This window comes from Pundamilia nyererei, unplaced genomic scaffold (genome assembly GCF_000239375.1).
Source record: "Pundamilia nyererei isolate P.nyererei 1_Seehausen unplaced genomic scaffold, PunNye1.0 scaffold00050, whole genome shotgun sequence".
NCBI classification, from domain to species: domain Eukaryota; kingdom Metazoa; phylum Chordata; class Actinopteri; order Cichliformes; family Cichlidae; genus Pundamilia; species Pundamilia nyererei.
Window position 1 is genome coordinate 1753639 of NW_005187451.1, and position 21028 is coordinate 1774666.

Sequence of the window (21028 nt, forward strand, 5' to 3'; positions counted from 1 at the left end):
GAAAGGATATGTACACTAGCCTGTGTAAAGCTCTTTGAGTGCTCCGTCAGAGTAGAAAAGCAAGAAGTAAGTAGAAAAAATATATCTATATAGATAAATATAGAGATATATATACACACGGTGGCACGGTGGTTAGCACGTTTGCCTCACAGCAAGAAGGTCTGTGGAGTTTGCATGTTCTCCCCGTGTCTGCGTGCTCTGGCTTCCTCCCACAGTCCAAAGACACCCAGTTAGTGGGGTTAGGTTAACTGGAAACTCTAAATAGGTGTGGATGTGGCAGTGCGAATGGTTCCCTGTGTTATCCCTGTGACCTGTCCAGGGTGCACCCTGCCTCTCGCCCTAAGACTGCCCCCCCCGCGACCCTGATAAGCTGAGCAAATAACCCCAAGGTCTCTCTCTATAGATATAGATCTACAGAAACTGAGAGGACGCTTTGTTCAGATTTCAAACTGAGAGTCATGTGGTTTCCTACATTACATGCTTCACTGAGTGAATGGGATCAATAAAGTTATTATTGATAAAGTTATTATTATTATTATTATGGATCTGCACAGGAGTTTTTTATTTAGACTTGATTATTGTATTAAACCCTGAATTGAACACGAGGAAAATGGATGGATGGAACTTCTGCTGAGTTAACGCTGCTGTGGCATTCTTAGTATTAAAGAATCTGAGCAAACTAAATTTTCCTCGGCTTTAAATAAATAAAAATGTATCATAAAAATATCGAGAAACTTTCACGTCACCATTTTCATTATTTTAAAGATCGGTAAACGAGTGAAGTCTCACTGAGACAAAAGGAAGAGGTTCTTGTGTCAACTTTTCCGTGACAGAGGGCAGATCCAGAAATAGACGACCTGACGATCTAAACCTCGGGCGGGATGACACGCGGTGATATTTTAGTCCAGCTGTGTCATACGTACAAATATGGATGACAGATTTGATGCCGGAAACCTAAAATTCTAATGAGAAAATAAAGAAATCCTTACAATCAACATTGCACCACGTTTAATCATTTTTAATATTTCCTTTGACAAAAGATTTACATGGGGGACAAATGGATTCGTCTTCTATAGTATTAAACAATATACAGTACATGTCATGTTATAATTAGCATGTGTAAAACAGAATAACAAACACTGAAGCTGTCCCTCCTCTTGGATCAGGTAAGTCGGGTTTGCGCTCTCGTCATAGCTCCACAGTTACACCTGGTATCAGTGATGTCGATGCAGGGAAACGTTCAGCGGCTCTCCTCCCTGTCGGCTCGTGCACACGTGACAGCGGCGACGCCGTCGCTTCAGCGTTCGATCATTAAAAGCGATTTAGACGTGAACTACATCTGTGACGCTAACCAGCGTTTGCACCGTGACACAATCACGCGTGCGCAGCTGACGCGAGTCGGTACCAGGTGTAAATGAGCTTTAACGGGATTCTCTGCAACAATTACGCTCTCAAATGTTACAGGTTATACCCGAGTGCGCTTCTTATAAATATACTTAGTGTTTCTCGGCACTGATGATTAGCAGGGTAATGTTTGAGAAGCTGTGCACAGATCTCCAAAAGTCAGTTTTCTGAATATCAAAATGTTTTGTTTTTCAAACGATCCACAAATGTGGTGAGCTGCACTTTGGGATTTGAAGGCGCTGCACTGAAGGCTGCAGTCGAACAGCTGGAGGAAAAAAGGAAAAAGAAGAAGGAAACGTTCCTGCTCCCTGCTGACATGGATGGGAAGCATGATGAGGTCACAGAAAGATGTGGAGGAGGATTCATGGCAGTGGGCTGCCTAATGCTGGGCAGGCGGGTCTACCGTGCTGGGACAGGTCACCTGCTCGGCCTGATCCTGCCGCGTTTTCTGCCGGCTGTGTAAAAAAGGACTCATCTGCTAAATGAGGTAATAAAGACGCACCGGAGCTCTTCTTACAGCTGCTACGTAGACGCTTCCCAGGAAAGACTGACTATTCGACCGCAGCCCGAGTAAAGCAGCGTTACGTATGAAAAATCAGAGGAACCCAAACGCAGCGCCTGGCAGGTGCAGGACCCCAAGCAGCTGCACGCCACAGGCCACCTCTGCAGGTCAGTACTCAACACAAAAGGCTCAAACAGATTCTAAGTGTTTAAACCGGCAACAACAGTGAAGTGATAGCACCATTCAAAACCAGAGCACCATAGGAGAAAACAAAAAAGGGAAGAACAATTAAAGACGTGCTGCAGCTTCCTCTCATTGTGATGACATTTAGCGTTACGTGGCGCTGCTTTCAGCTGTGACCAGCGGGGACTTCTGCGAAGAGTGGAACCACAGCGGGCTTTCAGAGCACATCACATGTCACGCTTATGCCGTCAGATCTGATGAATCATGCTGAGCCGCAGTAGGCGGCATGATCTGTAATATAAAAGCAGCTGAAACTGCATTTGGAAAAGTGGGTCATTAAAACTTGGTCATGCATGAATCCTGCTCTGCAACGGGGAAGACAATGCGAGCCTGTGGCTGGCGCGCTCCCAGCTGCTGAGAGGGTGACATGACCACACGTGAGCTGAGAAATGTGATGTCAGCGTTGCTCCCACAGGAGTCTGAACGAAGGCTTAAGGCCGCCTGTGAATCGCGCACCCCTGCGATAACAACGCTCTCTGAAAGGCCGCCTGGTCAGGTGTCTTCTCTCATCCTCGCCGTGCATGTTCCCGCAGGCAGCGCTGGCTCACCGTGACGCGCCGCGCGCTCTGACGAGTGGATTTTCCTTCATTTGGATCCTTCGTGGATGAAGCGCCGTCGAGAGAAGCGATGTCGTACAGCCGAGGTGATTACGTTTAAGCAAAGTAACCGACATGGCAAGACTGTGGCATGTTCACCGCGGCGAGACATTTATAGTCTCCACACAGACATCAAGTCACACGAAAACGAACACGAAATACAAAAGTCCTCAAACTCTTTGTGCAAATCGGACTCTGCTCATACTTCAGCTGAATAACAGCGAGAACTCGATGAATACGCCGACACGGAACAAAGCAACGACATAAAAACGACGCGGTCAAGTAAAAGCTATCTGATAACATAGACGCAGATGATCTACCTGCAACCGTATTCCTTTTCTGTGGGCGGGGATGATCCGGAAAATAATTGTCTTTACAAAGTGGATTTCTGAAAAACGACTAACTAAGCAAATATCACCGCCTAACACAGAGGTTCAAGAGCTAAGGCTGAACTTTTCGGGCACTCAAACAAACAAGCGGGGTTCAAAAGTACTGCAACCAGTCCTGTGGCCAAAGAGAAATACAGTAGCACCAAAATATTAGAATAAAGGGAAAGTTTAGAGAGACAGAGAGAGAGAGGGGGGAAGGTAATCTCAGTCTCTCTGCCTCTCCAGGTCTCAACAGCCTTCCCTCCAGTGGAATGTATGAACTCAGCTCGGCCCGGAGAGGTGTCCGATCTGGGTCCTGGCTGGAGAATAACAGCTCCTCCGACCAGATATAGGACCGGGCGTCCGTGTGATGGCGTCCCAGTTAGATCCCACGCTCCTGCGACGGAGGCAGAGTGAGGGGTGCTGCTATGAGGCTCAGTGGGAGGGTTTCAGGCTTACTGTGTGAGTGTGCAGGACCCAAAGATGGATGCCGGATGCTCGTGGAGTCAGTGTCCCTGGCACGTCTTGCAGCACATTTGTCTGAAATATGGCCGGCTGCAGAACTTGAACCTGAGCACCAGGGGGCAGTAGGCCACAGTGTTCACATCTTTGCACTCTGAGGGGGAGACAGACAAAAGCTTGATTGGTGCGTCATCTTTGTATGTTCTCACCGTTCAGCCCGACTGCTTAATGCGTCGGCCCTGAAAGCTCAGTCGCACTGCAGTTTGAGGAAACGCAGGTAGAGAGAAAAACACAACAGAAGTGTTTTTCTCTCGCACACTAAACAATCCTTTGTTTGCACTTTCTGTCGTCTCAGCAGCTGGTCCGCCGTTAAAGTCTTTATAAAGGATTCATATTTTATTCATATTCTGTCTCCATCTATTGTGTTTTATTCGACTTCCTTCATGCTTTGCGTGCTTTTGCATTGCTTTTCTATTTGCTGGTGTTGTAGTCTTCAGCGGTCCCCCACCTTTTTTTGCACCACCGACCGATTTATGTCCGACAATATTTTCACGGACCAGCAGACATCTATCTGCTTAGCACTTTTATTTTTGTTTTTATTTAAGTGTTGTCTGACAGTATGTTTTGCACTAAGCACCGCAGCAATTTCCTAACGTTGTAAACCTGCTCAACATAAACCTTGGAAACCATAAATGTCACAGCCGAGCCTCAACTCTGGCGGCCCGATACCAAACGACTCACGGCCCGGTACCGCCCGGGGGTTGGGGGCCGCTGGTCCACTCGCCCTTAGCACGATTAGCATCTCTTTTGATTCTGATTCTTGTTACACTGAAAATGGTGTAATCCGATTACACCATGTCAGCTGGTACCACTGCTAACTGGTCAACCAGTTTAACTTAAATGAACAAGATCAGCACAACAGATTGAAGCTAAACACAACAAGCGAAACTTAACTCGGGTGCTTTCACTTAAATCTACACAAGACAAATTAAAAATATATATTTTAATGCTCGTTGTTATTTAAAGTTGTGCTGCAGTTTGTTTATTATTGTTTATTATTGTTTGCCACCTCAAGCCCTACTTCCTGTTTCAGTTTCTGGTTACTTTGAGTCAAATTTATTTTGCTTCGTTTATTGTTTTCTTCCTCTTTCGTGCCAAGTTTGTTCCTGCGAGTCCGTCCTCCCAGGTTAGGTACTTCCTGTTTTACTTTGGTAGTCCACTGTGACTTTGCTGTATTTCTGCTTCACTCGTCTAATTGTTTCGCCTCGTTACCTTTTGTATTTAGCGCCTCATTCTTCCCTCGCCCTTTGTGTAGTCGTCCACATTAACATATACTTACTAATGTTTCCGCTCGAGGTGAAAATGTTTGCTTGTGTTTTTGGAACATATTATGCTTTAATTTTCTTAACTGCCTTTGCGTCCTCACACCGCTGCCACGTCACAATTTCAGATTTGTTCTTTAGGCTTTTCGTTACTAAAGCACATAATTTGTTCCAGTTTCTTGAACAGTTGAAAGGCTGAGATGTTCAGAGGAGGGATGACGGACATGTTTAACTAAAGATGTTGTGAACCAGGAGGAAAAGATTTATTGATGTAGTGAAGGAGGGTTAGTGTGACAGGAGGACAGGGTGAGTGGACGCAGATGATTTCCTGTGGCGACCGCTAAAGGAAGAAGATTCGTTTTATTCAACATTACGTTGCAGGACAGCCAAAGAAGGCAGGAAGCTCTCACCTTCAGGGTTTTCTATGCTGACGGGCAGACTGGTGTCACATTTACTCTTGCACTGCTGCATGGCTACAGGCCGCTGATGATCCAGACACTCGTTGGAGGGCTGTCCCGTGTGGGCCAGACACTGCACCGAGCGCATCTCCTGACCCAGACCACACTTTGCAGAACACTACAGCACAAAGACGCACGTTTAGAGACACAATGAATCCTGAGCTTACAACTGCAGTCATTTCACTGAGAACAAAGACATGCGTCAGATGGATATCGCCGTCAATATTAGTGTATGTGAGAGACTGTACGAGTGTGCACAGGGCCACGAAAGCGTTCCCTGTTCTTTCATATTTGTCTCTCTTACATGTTTCAGATTATCAAACAAATTTTAACATTAGTAAAAAAATAAACAAAACACATAAAATGCAGTTTTTAAAGGATGATTTAATTTATTATGGCAATAAAAAGCTAAACCAACCTGGCTTCATGTGAAAAGGTAGTTGCTTGAGTTTCATTTCTGCGGCTATAACCAGCCCCGATTACTGCCAGACGTGCCGGATTGAAAAAGCACTTAAACTGAAGCTGTGTGACTGAAGCAGGTAAAAGACACAAGTTTTGGGACTGCAGTGAACCACGGTGAGAGCGGTGGTGAACCTCGCAGGCCTGCGTCAGTTCAACTCAGAGTTCATGATTCAACAATCAGAAAGAGACCGGGTCAACGGCGCCGATGGGAGAATGGCTAAAACAACAAAATGAAGGTTTTGGAGTGACTCTGGCGTGTCCTCAAACAGGCGATAAAAAAGAAACGCGCCGACGTGGATGAATTACAACTATTCTGCAAAGAGGAATGGGCAAAAATTCCTCCACAGCCATGTGAAAGTCAGATATCGCAAACGCCTGATTTTGCAGCTCTTGCTGCCGAGAGTGGCACAGCCAGGTTTAAGGGCTCTGTCACATTTTCCCCCCTAACGACAAAATCATAATTTAAAACCTGTATTTACTTGGGTTGTCTTTGTCTACTATTAAAACTCGTTTGTCTGTCTGAAACATGTAAATGTGACAAATAAGCAAAAAAACGAAGAAATCAGGAAGGGGCCAATATGTTTCCGAGTCTGTGTTTTACCTCTCCCCAGGGACCCGTCACCCACTGAGGGGGAGGGCAGCGCTGCAGGTTACAGCGGACCCTGGAGGTGGGCCGGCCATGTTTTGGACACTTGGACTCTGGCAGCGTGTCGCCACTCTCCCCACTCTTACACAAAACCACGCGGTGCCTGTAGCCAGGGCCACAGCTGGGGGTGCACTGCAGAGAGAAAAGGAAAGAGAGAAAACATCAGGCAGGAAGGCAAAGAGAGGAAGCCAGGCGAAGGTGCAGCAGGCTGCAGCTTGTAAAACCGCAACTCTCTCAGCAGAGGGCAGCAGCTGTACAGGAAACAAAGCTGAGAAACTAGCGAGTTCCTGTAAAACAGCTGGGCATAATTCCTGCCATGGCTACATTACATAAGACGTCAGAGAAAAGTTGAACCCGGACTGATTTCTGACACGATTTAATTCAGTTTCAATTCATCCAGAACTGTGAGAACAAAGTTTCGTTCCAGGAACAAAGCAGTGAACAAGAAGGACTTTTTATACTGTTGTAGTTAAGCAACAACCAACAAGACGTGTCGCATAAGAGAGTCACGGCGCTCCGACAGCCTTAAACTTCCTCAAACTAGCTGTCACATTCCCCTGTGACGGTTTTAGCAGCATGCATTCGTGAGTGACGCTGCATGTTCAGAGCTCCGTGCCCCTGTTGTGTATTTCAAGGCTAAGGTGCTCTTACTTTCTGTGCTGGCAGACGTTTGGGTTTCTTGGGTTCAACTGGAAAAGAAACGACTGCTTCATCCGAGAGGAATTTCTCAAACTCAGGCATTGCTTCAAAATCAGACACGAGCTGCCTAAAAAACACAGCAAGAGTGCTCTCATGGGAAACGCTCAGATGGCCGGCCTACCTCCGACCAGTCCAGGGCCAGCCATTCAGGGGGGCAGCTGTGGTTGTTGCAGGGCTCAGTGAATGAAGGGCGAGGGGGGGTGCAGGCTGAGTCGTCCAGGATCTTCTCCTCCGTTGTGGAGATCCTCCTTTTGCATAACACCTCCCGAGTCCGCAGGCCGCCGTTACAGCTGCGGCTGCACTCTGACCACTCTCCTGTCCACCAGCTAGAAGATGTGTGGATGCGTGTGACAGTGTAATGACAATAAAAGCAGGGAGATGATAGCATAAAAAAGCAGAGCACAGGTAGAATAGGTGCAAACGTGCCACGCTAATAAACACAAAACAGCCCAAATCATAGAAAGAGTAACAGGAACCTAAACTGAAACCTGCAGTTTTAGACAGATATAGAGTACACAGTGATAACAGACGTTTCAGTGGAAATCCAGAAATCTCATGTGAGTCCACTCACGTTGGGGAGCACGGCTCAGTGTTGCAGGATCGTCTCTTCTCTTTGGGTTTGCTCTTCTTGTCACAGAAGTGGTTGTAGACGGCTGACTGATCCGCCTGCTTCTTACACACCACCTGCTGGATCTGCATACCTGCAGGCAAAAGCGTCTCTTATTAACACGTTTAAGGCGTCGACCATAATCATTTAACTCAACTCTATCGATATGGTGACAAATCACAATAACAGTCGTCTCAAGGCGCTTTATATTGTAAGGTAAAGACCAGCAACGATCAAATGAGCCCCTCTGAGCAGGTACTAGGCAACAGTGGGAAGGAAAAACCCTTTAACAGGAAGTGACCTTCAGCAGAGCCGGGCTCGAGAAGAGCAGCTACCTGCTGCGAGCGGCTGGTAGGGAGTAAACATCGTCCGATCGAGCGTCATATTGTACGCAGTCGTGTCTTAAATGCTCGTTTAAGCTGTGAAAGCCAGGGAAGTCTACTTTATAACACGTCTGTGTAGGTTCTCAGTCATCCAGGTGATGTTTGCCTCCTTAGACTTCAAGGTGAAGCTTCCACAAAGAGAGCGCAACAAACAAAAGCAGCTGTCTGAATGTTTCCTTCTATATTCACAGCCTCCACGCCAATTCATCCAGAGGGAAAACAAGTTCTTATCACGTAAAGTGAAATGGGTCATTAACTCACGAACGCCGGGGAGGAAAAATAAAAGTTGGCTACGTGTGATACTGCTGAAGCTTACGGAGATGTGCTCCAACACCTCTGGCTTCGACTCCAAGAAAACTCCAGTGTCTTCTCCGGGTCAGCGCTCGCCTACTGGGATTTATGCCGCGGGCTTGTGTGTGTGTGTTTGTGTGTGTTTGTGTGTGTTTGTGTGTGTTTAGAGAGAAACACAAGCGTGCATCGGGTCAAAGCTCCTGACCAAAACATTCTTTGTGAAATTCTTTCATATTTGTTAGATGAGGAAATTCAGATTACTCTCTCGAGTCTGCTGGAAAAACAGGAGACGGCCGCGCACCGAGCAGCTACTTAGCTTAGCATAAAAACTGCAAACACAGGAGCTGGTCTGAGGTTAAGAACACGTTGCATGAGTGAAGCAAGCAATCATGGCTGAGGACTTGTGTCCTTGAACGCCAGTGTATTTGTGATTTCATACATTCAAAAGCGAGTTAATCCCAGCAGCTTGGTGTTTGCGTGGCGTTGGAACAAGTTCATCTAACATTAGCAGCAGATTATTTTAGCTACAACCAGGTGCAGCCGGGGGATCGAGCCGCCGGCACCCGTTTGTGTCGTCTACCTCCAGCGCAGAGAGCTGAGCAGCGAGACCACGAGGTGTAGTGCCAGGCAAAGCCATTCAGAGGATCCCTGCTGAGGGGCGGGTTGAAACGATAGTGTATCCCTGGGTTTTCTTCCCTCACCAGCACCTATACGAAAAAGGAAAATTCAAGCTGACTCACTTAGTATTACCTCCTTTTCAGAAGGCCTGCTCGGAGCGTCTCTGCTCTTGTTCTTACCATGACGAACAGGGTGATGTTTGTCGGCCCCAGAGCTTCGAGACTTTCCGGCCCATCGGCGGGCCGCCTGTAGTGGAACGTGGTGCCGGCGATATTGAACCTGCGTGGCGTGTCAATGTTCAGCTTCCCATTGATGAAGTACTGATCGCCTTTACTCTTCAGTGCTGGGGTGCAGTGACATAAAAGATTATTATGTGCAACGACTTGTTTTTAACTACTTGCATACCAATCTAACAGGGCATCGTCTTACCAAGGTAGTTGAGGGAGATGTTGAGCTCCTGTATGTGGATGAACACGGACCCTTTGGGAATTCTGACCACCTCTTCATAACCTGAGACACATAAAGCCACACAAAGTCAAAAGCTGAAAACTGAGCGAACGAGCTTTATTCTCCCAGGATCACGGGAGTGATGCATAAGTAGTGTTTAGCTTCGTGGGACGCCGATGGGCTAAGCAGAGGCTATAGATTCCAGCTGCATTCCTGGGCAGCGGTCCTCGGCTCTTTGCTCGAGAGCGAGAACTATGCCAAGAGCCAACTTCTCCTCTCCTTTTTCCTTCCATCTGTTTTGGTCTCTTGTCCCCTTTTATGCTCGTCTCACCTCCAACCGCTCTCCCACTGCTTTCCTCGGATCTGTTCTGCCGTGAGGCCAGCAGTCCGGCCGACGCAGCCCTGTAAATAACTTCAGCTCATAGAGGAAGAAGGAATGAACAAAAGAAGAAATAAAGTATACCCCGTGACCTGAGAGTGACCCAGCTCCGGGTCTGTAGGAGGAGATGCTTACTTGAAAAGAGTGAGAAGCATTTAGCCTCAGACAAAGAGTAGCTGTGTGGTAAACAGAGAGCAAATGATCTGTGCAGCACCCGGACACGGCTTCTCACTGCCTATCACAACCAGGCCGGCAGTGAGGCAGGTAGACTGGCCGGAGACTTGAAATGTCTACAAAGGTGCCAGTGCCTTTTTTCACCAGCAGTCCGAACACATTCAAAGGAATCCTACTCATCTTCCCGGTACAGTGAAACGGGCTGACAGGAGATTTAGGTCCCACATCGTGCTCCGCAGCTCTACTGGAGGTCAAAAGCTCCACAGGGAGCCCTGAAATCACCGAAACAGAGAGGAAGAGAAGCACTGCCTGGAGGCTGAAGTTTAATGAGATCAAAATCTCGCTGTGGACACGACTGAATGATTCTGCTACTCATAACTCTGCCGGCGACCAGAATAGGCCGTCCTGTGCCTGCAGTTTGAGTTTGGCTGGAGATGAGAACATGCTGTGATCAAGTTTGTGAGTTTACATTTAAAATCCAAGTGAGCCACATCTGCTGGTTGTACTGATAAAAATGTATAGTGCCAAAAAATCTGTAGCCACGTTTGTCCATGTGGCCCCAAAGGTGTTTAAACCCCATCAAACACCGTTGGGATGAACTTCAGCACCAGCTGTGCTCACCAGTGCCTCCTTAACTGGTCTGGGCACATCTGCAGACTGCTGCAGCTGGTTCTGAAAACCTTCCAACAAAATGTTACAGCAGCACTCATGGTTTTGAAATATGGTGTGCAACTACCACTAACAGTGCTTGTTCTGTAGCTGCGCTGTTATTGCACAGATTGGAGTGGGTGTTCGACCGTGGCCCCTCCGCCTGTATCGTCCTTTGCAAAGACACAGATCAAAAGTTGGCTCCAGCTGCAGGGCAGCATCACTTCAGCCTCACTAATGGACTTTCTTTTTTTAAAGGAAACAATAAAGTGAGATATTTTGAGGTTAGTGGATCCCTCGGCTTGGGGTTGACAGGCTGGCCTGGCCACTGTGGTTCAGCTGCCTGCTCAGGGTGTGTCCCTGTAAGGGGGTGAGAGGCGTTGACAGTTGGGTGAGAGACTCTGGAGTTGGTGTTGTGGGGAGAAAGTAACCCGAAATAGATCCGTCGGCAGCAGGACCTCAAGCCACGCTGGCCGGACCTGTCTGCCACGTGTCCCTGGGTGGCCAGTGGATAAATGCACCAACATGTATGTAGTGTATGGTGTATGCAACATACGATTATATCTGCACGTTCCTTAAGTGTTTTCCAGGAGTTTTGCTGTGCGTCCGTATGACCCTGGGGTGGAATTCGATGCAGATGTGACGTTTGGTTTCCTTTTACACGTCAAAACAACGTCCAACTACTTTTATTTGGCAGCTGGCCTGTGCTCTGTCTTAATGCTGCGACACCGTGCAGGTTAAACCCACTAACAACATTTTGTTATGAAGGTATGCAGATGACATGCAGGCATATCTTTCTGAAAACTCGAAGCTGATGGACGGATGCATAGACTCCTGTGGCATTCATATAAAAAGAATATCCAGGAATTTATAGACTTTGTAAAACAGGAACTGCCTTTTCCCCCAGGTGCTAATGATAAGTGACTGTTACAATCTGTATGGCCAACCGAAAGTCTGGAGTGCATCAACTCTCACCTGCTATGTGTAAACACATCATTAATCTCGAAGCATTTATCAGACAAACTCCGACTGCAACAGGTGCTGAAATAAAAGATTGCGTGTGGACGTGATGTAGAGTTTAGTTACCTTTATCGTGTAAATAACCCTTGCAGCACGCTGCTGTGAGCAGTTTGCATGAGAACAGACAATTAAATTATATATTTTGAAAGTCTGGGATATCCTAACTCACACCGCAAGGCAGCTTTCCAAGGTGCACTCAGACTCCAGAGCGTCCAAATGTGCACATTTCTGGGTCAACAGATAAATTACATTGCATAATTTCTCGTGGCAAATACCTCACCTTAATCCAAACCTCGGAGAAGTGGACCCCGTTCAAATATTGAAAGTAAAAGCAGTAAGTCCCCGCCCCAAATAAATGAATCTTTATCTACTGAGAACAACACAGCAGCATTGACCGGTGATTATTTTTAGTCCTCTACCTCCTTCTGGCAGCGAGTCGTTGAAGACTCCCTCCACAGACGTGCAGCTGCTCCCGTCGCCGCCGCAGATCCGGCAGCGGTCCTCACGTACGTCTGAGCCGAGGACACGGTCGCAACCGACGTGCTGCGGGAAGGAAGAAACTAGTGAGCCGCAGGGTCACTCGGGGTCACGGGTGAAGGGGCACAGTCAGTAAGTGGAGAGGTGTCAGAGGCCGGCCTGAGGGATTACCTCCTAATGTCTTCCAGGCCACTTTTTCAAAACACAGAAATATCAGATGGTAACTCCAGATGTGTTTTTCTGATCCTGTGCAGACATAAAGCTCTTAGGTTGCTAAACTCATAGCTGTCGACATAAATAAATTTCATGATGAGCGTTACAGGTGGTTTTACTCAAACTGTTTTACAGCGAAGCAAACCTAAACAAAAGTGCAGAAAACGAATAGCAACTGCTCTTATTCTCATATATTCCTGTGGCAGCTGCTTATTGTACAGCAGGATAATTAGGCTTACGTTTATTATGACTTTAACAGCGATTGGATCAGAATTAAATGAGTCAAAATGCTGATTCGTCCGGTGGCTTTGTGAGGAGGGGGTGAGATATAAAAGCTTATAATCTTAGAGATCCCAACACGTGATGCCCAGATCGGGTTTCTCCGTCCTCAAACAGCAGAAAATGAAACACATACCACCTCTGTGTCCATTCGATCAATCTAACTAAATACAACAAATATAAACATTGATCCAGAAACCGTTATTTTAGAGCTGAAACAATGACTCAGTGAATTAGTTATTGGCACCCATGTCACAACAAACCAGGAACGAGTTCCTCAAAGGTTTGAATTTGATGTTTTTCTTTCAATTCAATTCAATTTTATTTACACAGCATCAAATCACAACAACAGCTGCCTCAAGGTGCTTTATATTGTACATACAGAGAAAACTCAATGATCATATGACCCCCTATGAGCAAGCACATGTGACTCTACCCCTGATTGTGCTCCTAGATGAAAAGGTCGATCATTCTTCCCTTATTACAATCGTATTTTTTTTAATGGATGTACACACAAAGCAATAATTTGTAAAATGTAACTGAAATATATCAAATCAAAAGTTAATTGATTCAAATAATCAGTGGGGGGAAAATGTGCAATTCAATCAATTCAAGTTTATCTGCCTAGAATCCACTAAACCTTTGAGTGCACCAAAATTTGGCGGTGATCCTTTCAAGAGGCGTCCCACCCAAAACCACATGCTGCCAGTGGATCATAAAAGCCGTTAGTTAGTTTACTTATATAATCTCCTCAAGGCACTTTACCTGTAGGTAAAGACCACACAGTATTAGAGAGAAACCCCTATGAGCAGCACTTTGGCGACAGTGGGAAGGAAAAACTCCCTTTTAACAGGAAGAAACCTCCGACAGAGCCAGGCTCAGGGAGGGGCGGGGCCATCTGCTGCGACAGAAGGAAGACAGGACAAAGACACGCTGTGGAAGAGAGCCAGAGATCAATAATTATATAATAATAATACTAATAAATCAGATTTACGGGTTTAAGGTTTCACATCATTACTGTATTTAAGTTAATTTGCAGTCACTGGTGTACACTGTAAACTCTTTGGTTTATTTGCTTCCAATACACTTTATTCTCAGTTACGTATCTGATACACACTGAAACATCCATCAAAATGCTGCATGTACCACAGCAACTTCATTAAGTGGACGCATCATATTTTGCTTTGTTCTGCCTACGTTGCTACACACAGACTGCATGTTTACAAGGTGAAGTAGTTTGTAGTAACTCCCCTGGATGAACGCTGCACTCCAACTAGGCTGTTCGATTTATCCAGACAATTCCTTTTTCAATCTTCGAGACCGCACAGACTTTCCCCAACAGAAGAGTTCTTGTATAAAGACATACCGATTCTCCCTCAGCTGCCCCTCGTTGGGCTGAGCCGCCCTGCTGCTTCCTGGGAGAAAGCACATGCCTCAAACCCGTGCCTGAATGATTTGGGTTTGTTGATTACTCTCACTGGGGCTGTTTGTTTTTGAGCGGCTAATTTGCACTGTTCTCGGTAGATTGTGTTGATTTTACCGAAATAAACCTGCTGCATCTTTGTTTATAGGTTAGCGCATTGTTAGCAGATCACCCGCAGAAGTTTCCACTCCTATCGATGCATTTTTGCAATCGAAGCGTCACGCTAACTTAAATCTGGCCCTAGATTTTAGTTTGACATGTTGTGAAAGAAACTCAGTCATGAAAATGACCAAACCCACTGCAAGACAATCTAAAATAATTGAAACTTCATGTAGATTTTATCTTAGGAATGTCAAGTCGCAACTGTGCCAAAAATCATCCGATCCACAGAATCCTCTTTGGTTCTTAACCGGGCAGATCAGCCCATGAGCGCACAGGTCGCACCTGCATTTACCTGACAGGTGTTACTAATGTTTTCTACACTCTATATTTGCACCAAAGGGGACAAAGACATAGACCCCGGCAGATGTTTGCAACAACACGTTGTCCTCAACATCTGTTCCCCTGCCCTTTCCCACCTCCCACACGTCCATCGTTCTTTCTGTTTCTCCTCTCTCTGATTGTTAGACGGCAACTTTGCATCCAAAAGCAGCTTGAAGTCACAGATGTGATGAGAAAGAGATGTCTGTGCAGTTTAGCTAAAGTTTTATGTGTGCAATAAACATATAAGAGGTGGACTGCAGACAAAGAAACTGCACGAACAACGGAAAGGATGGGGTGGAAAGTTGGGACAGAGAGAGAAAGGAGTCGAGAGGTGTAGAGGGAAAAAAGAAAAAGCGAGAGATAATAAGAGCAGAGTGAATGAAAGCCAGCCTGCAGCGCAGACAGACTCACAGCTGAGCTGGAGGGTCACCGAGTTCCTACAGAGCAGAACAGAGCAGACTACAGAGGGAAGGAGGGAAGGAGGGGGGTGTTGATAAACAAAGTCGTCTCTTTGGATGGAACTTCCTCAGCTCCAGTCAAACCAGTCTGAAGCACTTTTATTAAAGGAGCTTACTGGGGGGTAAGTGGCAGCGGAGGGGAAGCTGAAAAACAAAATCTTTTGGCACAAAACTGAGCTACAACTATTAAACAACAAGCTGGATATCCTGAGTAGATTTTTCTTCTCTCTGCCCTCGCCACAGTGGAAGTGCATCCAAAATAAACCCACTGGGACTCAGTGGGATCCATGTAAGCTGCACTATGTTACCACCAGGGTTTCTTTTGACTACATTCTTCTACAGACGGGCCAAAATCCACAGCAGTTTGTTTCTTTGTTTTCATTAATGAGCTTTATGCTCACTGACAGGTTAAGCATGTTATTTAGAGGCTGCATTAGGTTGACAAACATTAATGTTAAACCACAGGGTTACTATTCATTGCTGAGCAGTTTGATTGGTGGTTGGTTCCCGTGGTTCAAAAAAACCTCCTTGCGATCGCTTTGGTTGCCGTAGTTGCCCATAGCGTGAAGCTTGGTGAAGCACAAACCAGGAACAAAGACTGTTTGTCTGTTTACCACGAAGCAAACATGGTCCAGCCCTAAACCCACACCGTTTACGGCTTGCTTCGCACTCACCTACAACTACTTACTGAATCGTTTGCAGACAAGTCGGTGCCGTCTATGCAAACTAAAGGCGACGGACGTGCAACCATCAAAGCAAAAACCAATGAGCGACACACAGCGGTCCCTCGCTGTGTTCACCTTTCACGGCCTCGCTGCTTCGCTGATTTTTTTTTGTGCAATTTTGCATGCTTTTTTTTTTTTTAAACAGCGCATTGTGTTCTGCGTCCTGATTGGCTGTAGACCATTGTCAATCAATCTCCTCCGTGCCGTGTCAGAATGCATTCAGCTTGTCAAATTTACATAAATCTTCGATCGCTAGCAGCGTGACTCTGAAGTGCTGCACTGTATGTTTGCAGGTTTTCTCCCCAACAAACAACAATGTCGACGAAACCTTTTGCACCGTCAAACGCAGCTGCGGTAGCACCCAGGAGGCAGAGGAAGATGCTTAAGGAAGGTAGAAGTTACCGTGTTTTCCAGATTATAAAGCGCATTAAGCAAAACAAAACAGTCAGATACGTCAAACTTTACTCAACTCATTCTTCTTGCTTCCTCTACTTCTGTACCATGTTCTGGACCTGGAAACAGGGTTTGGTCTTTGGCTTCATTCTATAATCCTGGACTTATTTTTCTACGAAGGTCTGAACTTTGAGAGTTTAAACACGAGATAAAGTTTGAAAATGTTCATGCCTATCGTTATTTTAAGAACGCAACACCCGCGATAAACGAGGGACAGCTGTATGCTTACATTTCTCCTTAACAACCAGTGGTTGCCAGGCAGTTGCCGACTCGTCTCGATGCTTGCGTGACCGAGCGTTAGGAGGATTACTGTAAGAACTTCGGGGGGTTAAATGCCAAAGAAGCCGATAGAAGAGCTTCGTGTAAAAATGTTACGCGGTGACACGTCTGAACCCCTAACGAGGGATTTAAAGGGGCTGAGGAGCGCTCAGTGCACAAAATGCCCAAAATGCCACAGAAATCAAAATTCAAAAAGGATAATAATCCTAATAATGTTTTTAAGTGGTTTCGATTACGAGAGCATTAGTAAGAGGAAGGCTGCTGAGCAGCTGACTGTGATGACTTGCAGCTTTTAGTGTGTATACTACTTAATGGCGGCCGTCCAGACCCTTGAAAGTGACTATAAACAACATTATCTTAGATGAAAACAATTTTATGTTGAGTCCTTTTAAGCCGTCTCCTCACTTCTAATGGCCGATATTTTGGCTGAAGGCAAACACGTGCAACTCACCTTACACTCTCCGTTTACACACACGTCCAGAGAGTCGTCTCGGCACGGCGTGCCATCCACCACAGCGGGAGAGCGCTCGGTGTAGAAGTTGTATCCTTCTGCGAGGCAGTTGAGAGAGCAGGGCTTCACCCCACCTGGATATCCAAACAGATCAGTTTATCACTGAGATGATATTGGAGGACATTTTCAAATAAATCCCCCAAACTGGTGATTCTGACTGCAGAATAACAGGTGCTAAATAGGCCTCCTGTGGGCTTTTTCTCCCATCTTACCTACTGATAGTACAAATGCACCTCTGATTTAGCCACTCTGACACAACTCTAACCAGTGTGAATGTGGGATAATATGGAAATGAGGGTAAAAGCATCGCATCCTGACAGGGCTGCAGACAGAACAGGCAGACTGAGAGAGAAAAGAGTGGAACGGTACAAGTACAACCAAAGTACAAGCAGCTGAATCTAATTACATCTCTGCTTTTGTGGCACATACGGACACCAATCTGAGCGAGACTTCTGTTGGGAATCGACATTAGCATCCACAGCAATTACATGGAAAAGCCAATCAGCTGAAGTAACGCGTTATATGGGACATTTCTTAAAGTATTGATGCTGTAAAATGAATTTTGGGGGCAAAACAGAGCGACAAACACAAACGTGTACATGCATGCGTAATATTTATTATGCAAACATACCAACATACTTAAATCTAAGTATGTTGTGCATGCACACGCACACACAGCATTGCTAAAGGTCTTCTCCTGCCAGGTGGCACATACTGTATCATTCATTAATCTGTGCACTTTGCCAGCTGCTCCACTATTTGAGTGACTGGCGACATCAGCTTGGCGTGCGTTTGTTTGTGCTGGCAGCGCTAAAGCAGGTACAGCGCCGGGCCGCAGAGAGAGAGCGAAAGAGAGTTGGAGAGTTTGTGCTGGCAGAGCTCGCAGACAATAAAGCGGTCCGACCGCGGAAAACTACAATTCCCATGGTGCCTCGCTTTGGCAAGGCAATCACAGCAATCACTGCAGCAGCAGGGTGTGTGTGTGTGTGTTATAACCTGCAGGGTTTTGGTGTATGGAGTGTGAAAGTGGAATGTGAAGGCTGTTGGACCGAGAACAGTAACGGAGAGCAGCTCGACAAAACGCTTATATGGAGAGAGGCTTTTTAACGAACTGTCCTTGGCTGTCTGCGCCGAGAGAGAAAGGCTGCCTCTGTTCTCCGTGTCGGAAACAGAACTCGGAGACGGCTTGCATTATGGCGAGCTGGATAAAGCAAAAGGAGGGGAGTCGTCTATGGGGGGGGGGGCAATGACAGAGAAAGAATAAGGGAAAGTGAAGCAGTCTCCACCGAGCGTGACGTTATAAGGAAAAGGCTAAAATGAGCATTTGAGGACAGAGCAGTGATCTGGCCTCAGCGCAGGGCAGAGACGATGGCAACGCTCCTATTTTAACAGCTGCAAGGGATTTCCATTGTAAAATCAGCTGACTTGATGAAAGGAGCACTTGTTGCCTGGAGTTGGAATCGGATGGCTGACCATCTCTGTAACCCATTATGTTACTGGAGGGCCAGATTAAAGGCAGTTATGTCGCTGAAACTATTTATCTTTCACGTCCAGGTTCAGCGTCTAGTGCTCATCAGGAGCGAGGAATTCCTGCAAGGCATTGTGGGATGCATGGCTCTCTGCAGCCAGCATCTGCAGGCCAGACAGGGGCGAGTCTGCAGCAGCAGGAGCTTCGATTCACGTTTTGCTCTCTCTCCACGCATGCACGCGACAGTCTTTACCCTCATCTCCTCTTTTCCTCTCTTGGCTCGCGTCCTTCTCACCTTCATCTCACCTGTACTGCCCTTTTATTCTATCCTAATATCACAATTCTACGTGCTCAAGACACAAACCGCAGTCCAACTGTTTAAGCAGTGAAACAAGGAGAGCAGGACTGACATCTCATGGAAAACTTTGCTTTAAGCCACATTTTTAAAGGTAAACAGGATTTTAACGAGCTTATAATCACTCAGCAGATATAGCATGTAACACATATGATTCAGCTTATCCAGTAATCACTGTGTTCTTGCTGTTCAACACAGGAGAGCATTGTGTAAAGATGTGGATGGACTGATCTTTTAGGTAAGTAGTGGAGTAAAGAAGTAACTGAATTATGATGCGACCTTAACCTTGGATTTTACTTTAATCTATGTTGAATTCATTCTTATTTTATTTCTATAGCACCAAATCACAATGGCTCTGGCCTCGACGTGCTTTGTGAAGTAGACACAATAAAAAGTCAGATGCCGCCCCCCCTTTGAGCAAGCACTCGGCGACAGTGGGAAGGAAGAACTCTGTGTTAAAAGGAAGAAACCTCTGGCAGAACCAGGTTAGGGAGGGACTGGTTGGAAGAGAGCCAGAGATTCAGAAGAACTAATAGATCAGGGGTGTCGAACTCCAGGCCTCGAGGGCCGGTGTCCTGCAGGGTTTAGATCTCACCCTGGGTCAGCACACCTGAATCAAATGATGAGTTCATTACCAGGCCTCTGGAGAACTTCAAGACACGTTGAGGAGGTCATTTATCCATTTAAATCAGCATGTTGGATCAAGGACACATCTAATCCCTGGAGGACACCGGCCCTCGAGGTCTGGAGTTCGACACCCTTGACCCCTGATACGAGCAAGTTCGAGAGACTCAGTAAATGGAAAATGGACTGGTTCTTCTGTACTACCGCTACCTGAGCACTCCAACTGCTTTATACAGCCAGCCGTATTCACCCTCATTCATTCAAGCACTTTTTCTGCAAAGGTGCTTTCTGTCTAACATTCACACACATTCATGCTCTGATGGATCCATCAGAGAAAAACTTGGGGTTAGTGTCTTGCCCAGAGATATCTGCTAACCTCCTGATTAGTGGATATGTTCATTATTTTACCTGCAAACCACCACTGACTGACCTGGTCTGGTCACACCTGATGGTCTGGGAAACGTCTGCTAGCTCACATTAAACTCGTGCACGCACACAAACCCAAGAGAGACGAGCACTACTCACTCACCTCCTCTGTAAGGCCTCCAGGTGTAAAATTTCCCCCGAAAGGGGATGCTATCGAAGTTGGAACACTGAATCTCTCGGAAGTCCCGAGAGCCTGCGGGGCAGTCCTGTAACATACACGTGTGCACGCAGTTTTACACGTGCAAGCAGATAAAACACATTCATTCCAACCGTATTCCTCTTCTTGATTATAGTGGCTTGACTAGTTGACGAGAGCAATAATGATGATGATGATGCTGATGAAGAGCCGTAATACTCACATCTATATTGCAGGACCTGAAGCGTTTTCTCTCTCCTAGGCAATATTTCCCACCAATAGTTGGCCTGCAGTGACACAAAGAGAGCCGACGTCCATCACACACAGCACTGACTGTGTTTAAATTCACTGTCACTGCTTTATTGTTTTTTCACAAACAGAGCTGCCGTCTGCCATTTTCTCATGACTGTTGGTGTTAGACTGTAAACAAATTCAAAGAGAACGAAGCCAAATCAAAGATGCAAAATGACGCTTAAAACGACACAGGAGAGTGTCGGGCTCAGATTTGGGTCAATCCATTTTCAGTTTAATCAGTTCGAGACCAGGCATCTGGCATCTGCGATTCAAAAGGTCATTTTGTGATCATCCCCACTCCGCTGCTGCCTGCAAGAACATCTTGGATTAAATGATAGGACTGATGTTTTCAGCGTGTTTGAGTTTGAAGAAGCAGCATTTAATGGCTCATTTACTTCTGCCCTATGGCTTTGGATTTAATCTAACCAGTAGTGAATAAATACCAGTTTGGAAAACTAAAAACATATAATGAAAAGATCCTATTGCAATTCAAGCATCGATTACCAGGCTTCCACTTGCACACATGGGTGGGCTGGCTGTGTCCATCCTGATCTGTGTGTTTTGGATGTTGGGCTATAATCTGGAGATCCTCTGGACTGAAACAACAGCTCTTATAATATATGAATACTTACCATCTCATATGGTCATTTAACTGCAACCACAGAAGCTCCACCCACCTGCTATGCAAGCTTTCC

General features: G+C 46.1%; 1 protein-coding gene across 2 annotated transcripts in view; it reads right to left on the minus strand.

Annotated features, from left to right (window-relative positions):
• Positions 1–1003: 1003 nt before the first annotated feature.
• The window catches only part of adamts10 (ADAM metallopeptidase with thrombospondin type 1 motif, 10), a 50885-nt gene continuing 30860 nt past the window's right edge, over positions 1004–21028 (minus strand). For both annotated transcript variants that reach the window (XM_005733137.1, XM_005733138.1), the window contains exons 15-26: positions 20263–20326; positions 20007–20109; positions 16971–17104; positions 12149–12272; positions 9491–9571; positions 9241–9404; positions 9024–9150; positions 7734–7863; positions 7284–7488; positions 6419–6595; positions 5308–5473; positions 1004–3729 (exon numbers count right to left, since the gene is read on the minus strand). In XM_005733137.1, the coding sequence (XP_005733194.1) occupies positions 3620–3729; positions 5308–5473; positions 6419–6595; positions 7284–7488; positions 7734–7863; positions 9024–9150; positions 9241–9404; positions 9491–9571; positions 12149–12272; positions 16971–17104; positions 20007–20109; positions 20263–20326 (1585 nt within the window). In that variant the 3' untranslated portion in view covers positions 1004–3619. The remainder of the gene's footprint in view (positions 3730–5307; positions 5474–6418; positions 6596–7283; positions 7489–7733; positions 7864–9023; positions 9151–9240; positions 9405–9490; positions 9572–12148; positions 12273–16970; positions 17105–20006; positions 20110–20262; positions 20327–21028) is intronic.